The sequence below is a fragment of the Arachis ipaensis genome, chromosome B04 (genome assembly GCF_000816755.2).
Source record: "Arachis ipaensis cultivar K30076 chromosome B04, Araip1.1, whole genome shotgun sequence".
Classification (NCBI taxonomy): Eukaryota; Viridiplantae; Streptophyta; class Magnoliopsida; order Fabales; family Fabaceae; genus Arachis; species Arachis ipaensis.
Genome location: NC_029788.2, coordinates 130286067 through 130293820, shown reverse-complemented (window position 1 = coordinate 130293820; position 7754 = coordinate 130286067). Strand labels below are relative to the sequence as shown.

General features: G+C 35.9%; 1 protein-coding gene across 1 annotated transcript in view; it reads right to left on the bottom strand.

The window, feature by feature from the left end:
• Positions 1832-7754, bottom strand: part of LOC107635518 (cell division cycle protein 27 homolog B) — a 6719-nt gene continuing 796 nt past the window's right edge. The window contains exons 2-16 of the mRNA XM_016339003.2: positions 7189-7261; positions 6883-6992; positions 6698-6744; positions 6459-6556; positions 5858-6162; positions 5459-5614; positions 4950-5157; positions 4470-4696; positions 4264-4329; positions 3942-4061; positions 3743-3819; positions 3141-3260; positions 2808-3027; positions 2413-2694; positions 1832-2268 (exon numbers count right to left, since the gene is read on the bottom strand). Of these exons, the coding sequence (XP_016194489.1) occupies positions 2218-2268; positions 2413-2694; positions 2808-3027; positions 3141-3260; positions 3743-3819; positions 3942-4061; positions 4264-4329; positions 4470-4696; positions 4950-5157; positions 5459-5614; positions 5858-6162; positions 6459-6556; positions 6698-6744; positions 6883-6992; positions 7189-7261 (2160 nt within the window). The 3' untranslated portion in view covers positions 1832-2217. The remainder of the gene's footprint in view (positions 2269-2412; positions 2695-2807; positions 3028-3140; positions 3261-3742; positions 3820-3941; positions 4062-4263; positions 4330-4469; positions 4697-4949; positions 5158-5458; positions 5615-5857; positions 6163-6458; positions 6557-6697; positions 6745-6882; positions 6993-7188; positions 7262-7754) is intronic.

The window sequence follows — 7754 nt, the reverse complement described above, 5'->3', positions numbered from 1 at the left end:
TAAAAGCTATATCGAAGATGAACCAGATGACCTTGAGAAGTAAATTAATATCAGTAGGAGAGACTAAGTATAGGAGAATAACCGGAGAAACAGATAAAAGGTTGCATGGAGAACAAAGTGAAAGAAAGAAAGTGATAGCTAGGCAACCTCAATGTGGTAAAAATATGGATACTCCTAAAAAAGTAAAAGCTTTGATGACGAATACGATAGTCAATGACCCGCACGAAAATGGTTGGATGAAAAAGGTAGAAGTGCCAATGGCAAAAGAGAATATGGATTGGATGCAGAGGAGTCTAGTTGGAGATACGACAAAGCCTATAGATTTTAACTCGTTGAAGATAGCAGTTAGCAAGAATATGCTGCAAATTATTCAAATGCGAGAACTAGGAGCGTACAAAAGCGTTATTGACTTTCGATACTGTACTAAATGCAGAAGAAGCGTTCACTTTCAAAATGAATAGTCTCCTACAATTCTTTCATAGTGTATGGAGATGGGAAAAGATGGAACGGAGTGAAACTAGACGAATTTGGTTATAATGTTTTGGAATTTCAGTACATGTTTGGTCGATAAACACGTTCAAAATTTTAGGAAGGCAATGGGTAAAAGTAGTCAGATGTGATGAAGTGACGGAATCGTTCTTATCGTTAAGTGTGAGACATGTTCTAATTGATACTTGTATATTAAATGTTATTAACGAATGGATCAACATCACTATCGACACTAGTGGTTTTGATGTCCTTGTAAAAGAGAGTGGTTGTGAGAAATATAGGGCAAAGAGTATTTTGGTAAAAGAACTATCACAAGTAGCCACCGAAGATGTCATCTCGGAAGACAGGTGCATGAAGGCACCGGAGTTGGCTTGGGATCTGATGGCTGAATTGGTGTTGATGGAGGGATGGACGAATGTTGAAGAAATGGGTAAAATGGTAAGTCTACAAATGTTTTTGAATGACTGGAATGTCGAGCAATTAAAACCAAGATTCTAAAAATTCGATCGGATCGATCGGTTCGACTGGATTAATTAAGAATCGGTCCTCTAGTCAGTCCGATCGTTCTCAAAAATCGTCCTATAAAAATTTAGTAAAATACCGACTAAATCGGTGGTTAATCGATAAACCGAATTGTTATTTTTTTATGTCTATCTATTTTTGTTACTCCACCATACTATGTTAAACTTTTTTTGTTTAAAAATAATTTTTATTAAACAAAATATATCGTTTTTCAAAAGTTTGTTTACTACGTTCAACAGTTGTATATTAAGATATTTTTTTTTAAGCCAAAGTTTTGATGCAATATAAATCATTTGGAAGTATAGAAGAGAAAGTACCGAAGTGTTAGTGCTGCTTTATTGCAAAAGTATCAAATCTTTTATATCTAAATCGAATACTTTAAAATTTATTTTCTTCACAAAAACCGAGTAATTTAATTGTACAATAACAACTATCTATTACCCATTTTTTAACGATTTTTTTTTTTATAAAAGACTAGTTTATCTAATGTATGTTAGATTATTTTTTATATAGGATCTATCAATCCAATATATTAAAAACTAATATGCCGTAATTCTAAATTCCACTTAAAAATTTGTCACATAAATTACTGCCCACACAAGACAAGACTTAAACTTTAACTTTTGCTTAAATGGATAAGTGAACTGATTTCTTAACAAACCCAATGGTTTGTGAAAATGTTATGCCACTTCAGAATCAGTTCCCATTTGATACATTAAGCTGTTATTTTTGCCATCTTTTAAATAAAATATTTAATTGATGAGAAGACACTATTTTTGCATGTGTTTTTGTGGGGTTGGCTGAGTTGCAGTTAGGAAACGAGAAGAATAATGAGCGATTCGACAGATCAAGTAATGTTAGGAGAGGCCACATACTAAGAGCCATGGATTTAAGAACAAATGAATGGGTTGACTAATGATACATTTTTATGTACTTTCCCCTGAACACAACTAATGATACAAGTATGGCAGCTTCTTTGGTAACTTGGTTACATCACATCCTCTTCCTATTAGCTTGTGTTGCAAAATCAGGTCACTCTCCTACAAATCCGCCAAAGCGTGCCGACGTGGCGCGAATTCTCGCTCAGCTGTTGGTACTGCTTCTATACACAATCAGCCAAAAGCACAAGCAGAGGCCAATCCTCATGACCAAGGATTCAGATGAGGATAACTTGCATTAACATCAACAATTATGAGCTTCACATTGCTACAAGTTGTCTTCAATCTCATCCGGAACATGCAATTTCTCTATGGCAGCCTGATAGATGAAATGAATATGCAGTTGCATCATCAAATATACATATATAAGTTGCAATTTTTTCTAGTAGAAAGATAAGTAAATTGTGAAAATTGTTGATGAGTTTAGTGTAAAACAATTGTTCTTTCTTCTAAATCAAATCACCTTGATGGCAGCAGCATCTGTAGCAGATGGTTTCAAATCCAAAGAAATACCATAATGAAGCATGGCTTTCTCATGCATGTTGCGCCTTTTATAGATCCTCCCCATCAAAGCATAGACACTACTTTCTCGGGGAGCATACTCTTTAAGTTCCTCTAGAACTTCCAAAGCCTCATCAAAATTTTCCAAGCTCATTAGTATATTAGCCTTCTGATACATTGGAAGAGGATTTTTCTTATCTGCTAAGATAGCCTTCTCCATTACCGCTAGTGCTTCCTCACTCCTCTGTCATATGATACAAGCATACCGAAGTTTCAGAATGCTGGTTGCAAAAGACAAGTACAAGCATAGAAAATGTAGTCAACTACTATATTCAGCGTATATAACAAGCAATCGACCTTTAAAGCATGCAAAGCTGTGCCAAGGTATGACATTATAACCGATGAGCGCGGATTAATTTGGAAAGCCATCCGAAAAAAATGCTCAGAGAACTCAAACTTCTCTTGGCGAAGATATACCATTCCAAGTCCATACCATGCATTATAATGTCTTGCATCAACCCTAAGTGCACTCTGATAGCACTTAATTCCATTCTCAAAATCTTCTAATGCAACATATCTGTAAGTACCAAGTAGAAATGATTAAAACTTAGAAGACCATAGGAAGTTGCCGAAGATACACTCAATCACACGGATAGTCATATGTAGTAAACAAAATGAGCATGTACGTACTCATGTCCACAAAGGGTGTGTGCATATGCGAATCTGGGATTTAGTTGAACAGCTCGCTGAAAGTTCTTAAGTGCAGTTTCATGATCTTTTTGCAGGCTGTAACAATTACCCATGGCACACCTACCAGAATATTTTAAAAACAATAATAATTAAAAAAACACTAGCATAAATCATAATAACTAAAATGGAACACCCAAATATAGCAGAAGCTACTATAAAACTTTTCAATTCTCAGCCTGTAATTTCCAAAAGCTCATTCATGTGGTTAAATGGTAGATAATGCTGTGATGGTAAATATTTTTATGAATTGAAAGGCTTCAAAAAACAGAGAGTTCAAATTAGATAGAGAAGTGAAATACAGGGACTATGGAATGGCCTTATACCTCATATATCATATATGCCAGGAATATGATATCAGTCCAAAAATAAATGCATTTATTTTCAATAAAAGTTACTGTTTTGATTCACAGCAAATGCAGCAACATGTATGCATGCGTGCGACAGATTTGGGCCTTCTGACAAAGTGAAGAAGGAAAATCGCAAGTGAAAATGACTCCTAATGGGGATAAAAACAATCACAAAAATGTTTCAGATAAGCCTACCAAGTCTGCGGAGCTAAGCGGTCAGTTGATATCAATTCCTGAGCCAAGTAACTTAGCTTCATATCTTCCTTTAGATGCTGCATATAGATAACAGTATTATGGTCAAACAGTAAGCATGCTGATTTGCATTTATAGTTTTCACTTGAAATGGAAGGACTAGTACTAGTAGTAATAATAATTAACATTAATATAGACTCACATAAAGAACTGTGGAGTACACATCCATTCCTTCCAAACTATAAGGCGTACTCTGACGAGCAAGACTAAATGCTCGGTCAGCTTCTAAATAATCAACTAATTCAAAGTGCGCTTTTCCAACCTGCATTAACAGATATTGAAGCATGCAAATAACTGAGATTCACCTGTCAAGAATTGCCAGCCTAAGAACCATTCGAGAATACAATTGCCAAACATAAGGAAATAACTATATGAAGCAAAAAGTTGGAATATTAACCAGGAATTCCTATGGAAGGTCGCCCGCAGGCGCCGGTGGGGGGCAGGGGGGAGGGAATCAAAATTACCTGGGAAAGCACCCAGCCAGTATGGTAATGCTTAGGTGGAACTTTAAGATAGGCATCCAGTGCATCCTGTTTCACCAATAATAGAATCAAGGACAAGGAACTTGTCATTGTTTTTCCTTTTCTGAAATCCCTAATACAAAATACTAATGAATAAATAAATATAAAAGCATAAATGATATCCTGCTTTCTCCAGAAATAATTAATACCTGGCACCTATACAAGCAGGAAAGTCTATAGGCGTCACCAAGATCTCTTAAAAGGGTCAATGCTTCTGAAGCACCAGTCATGACCTTGGAGCTGCTCATTAACTGTCCACCAACTGAAAAATTGGCTTCTTCTTGTTCTTGGGATTTAGTTTCAACAGCAGGCGAGGAAGTAGAAGTTGTTGATGTAACATTTAAACGAGAATCATCAAGAACATCATTGCGAACCCCTGAACATCATTGCCATATTAAATAACAAAAACCAGAAGGAAATAGAATCCAGCGAAACCATCACTGGCTGACTTTACCCTCTTGTAATACTTTTAAGAAAGTAGAATAATTGATGAAACAAATATGAACTCTTCAGCCATGATAACACATAATAAACAAATGGCTTAACTATCACCGCACAAAAAGTAATATTTATATAGGAAAAGAATAACAATACAAACAGACAGTGCCATACATAAACCTAATCATCACCTTCATCAATGTTTTCATTGGCCCATCCCTGTCCCTTACGAACTATCATGCTACGGAATGCCATAGAGCTAAGCTTTGACCCACCAAGATACTTAGAAGAAATATTCGTTCCATTTCCAGTTACCGTTGCATTAGAGTTAGCATTTGCATCACCAGAGAGTCTTGAACTCCGTCGAGGACCAGAATCAGAAAATAATCTACCAGAAATCTGGCACAATAATTCAGAAACCATTTAAAATTTTCTTCAAAATACACAATATCTCAATAAACTAAATGATCAAGCAAATAAACAAATTGTAGATACACTAGAGGTTTATGTTATAATACTTGAAGTAGTTCATATAAACCAGAAAGTGCAATGACCTATAAGAAATAACAAGCTTATCCCTCAAATAAGATATGATACGAAGCCTTTCAGGATCATTCATAGACCAATAAACAAAATGTATAACATCATTTAGTAATGCAAAACTAGTAGACAATAAAGCCATAGGAATTAGACCCCCAACCTTCCGTATCTTTCCTTCATCCACAAACTTTCTTCGTGGGGCTTGAATAGTAGAGTTCACTGACGATTTAGGAGAACTTTCAGCAGCACCGGTACTCAGATTTGGGCCATTTGGCTGCACATTCCTACACAAAGGGGGTGGAGCAACATTTGACAGCTGCAAAGAGGTGAACCAAAAATGTCAACATTTTGAAAGGAAAGATGGACATCAAGGCACATTCAGTAGACCAAGGATGTAACTACCATTTAGGGACCCATGGGCCACATTTTATCAACATTTCTGTATTTATATAATCATTTTCAAATTCGAAATTATGACATGATCATTTGACAATTTAACTTATCCACAATTTCTAAAAGCACATTAAGATGCATATAGTATGGAATCAGACTTAATTACCTGTGCAATTACTGGAGATGGAGTGTTATAAAATGATATGTTAGAGATGCTACTATTAATGGGTTGACTAGCAGTTCCCCCTAAAACAGATGCTCCATTATGAGTTCCAGGAATATCCTTTAGGCCTTGCATGTGTTTCGGTTGCCTTGGACTCGCATCATCTGAGACACAATGTCTGGAGTCAACTAGATTACTATCCTCAGCAGATGATTGTGACCTTGGAGAGGTGGAACAACTTAGGTATTGCCTTTGTACGCAAACAGCAGCAGCTTCACCAAAAACTGCAGATGCTTCTTCAGCAGCACCTAAGGATTACGGAAGAAAAGAAGAAGGGGGTAATGATCATCATATGCACAGCAATATAAGGAAAACGCTTGGGTTTACATGAAACTTCTTGAGCCTTAATTTTAACAAAGAACATATGTTTGCTTTGCTTCAAGCTGCCCATTTCATAGGATCAACATATACTCATCTCAATGAGAAAAGCATAACTATATAGCTTAGAAAGCAGACCCAAAAACTAAACAGCTTGGCTTCTACAATCAGTTCATTAAATATGTCCAGTGAGCATCAGAAATCAGGTCAACATCATTTTACGGACCTAATGTGCACAACTCCTCATATGCAGACCACATTAAAGGATCCATTGATAGTGCCTGCTTAAAGTGATCTATGGCACTTTTCCTTCTGTCAGTGTATCTGAAAAAGCAGCACAACAATCAAAAGAGAATATAGATGAATAAATTCATCAAATGTGTGTGAATGTGCGTCCGTGTGTAAAAATAGGAAGCAAATTTCAGAAAAACAAATTGACAATTGATGGGAAAACTGATCATCAACCTGTAAATAAGCCCTAACAGATAATGACCAGCTGCACCATTTGGAACCTAAATATTAAGGAAAGAAACAAAACCAAAGAGTCATTCAAGTTCTACCAAATGCATCAACAAATTGTAAAAAAATAAAAAATAAAAGAAGAAGAAGTATGTCAATGTGAAAAAACATTCTAAATTATCTGACTTTACCTCTGCACTAGGCTCATTAGCAGGACATAATGCCGCTTCTGCTTCACTTAGAAGATCCATCTGAAAGCATGATATTGCAAACAAGTATCGGGATTGAGCCATTTGTGTTCCTTCAAGCAATAAAGACAAAAAGAATAGCAAGTGAGACATAATAAGAAGCACTGCTATGAGCGAATAGCAAACAATGGGGGGGACAATGTAAAGAAAATCCACAAAATAGAATGCCAATGGAGACAACTAAAACTAAAAGGAATAAGAATGCAACTCCAAGCCAGGTTGGCACAAAAGATATTGCAACAAACATACCTTTTAAGATGGAATATGCAGAATAAGCTTGATTATTCTGCAAGTAACACCCAGCCAACAATTGAAGATTTGTCTGCACAGTATAAAAGAAAAATATGATCATAACACTACTAGAAAGAGAGTAAAAGATACCCTTCAGAAAGTCATGCTGAATACTCAACCAACGAAAGTAATGTTGGTTCGACGAGTCTGACATCTCATTACATATCTTAGACACCACAAATAAGAAGGTTCCACAACAAATAAAAAATACTAAGCCTAAACATATAATACATTATTAAAACAAAGCATGAACTTCATACTGACATATTTTTTTAAGTTGCTGTTTCTGCTGAACAGCAAACATTTTGTGAACAAAACTATTTGTAGAAGTACCAGGATTTTGTCGCACACGAGACTATATAATCATAAGGGCATGACAGCATAATGCCTAATCCTTAACCCAAAGACCCCTTAAAAAAACAGCTTCATTTATGACCAACCAAAAATACCGAAATTTCTATAATAAGTTCCAAGTAGTAAACATAAAATCCCTCCACTGTAACCGCACTGTGCACATAAGCAAT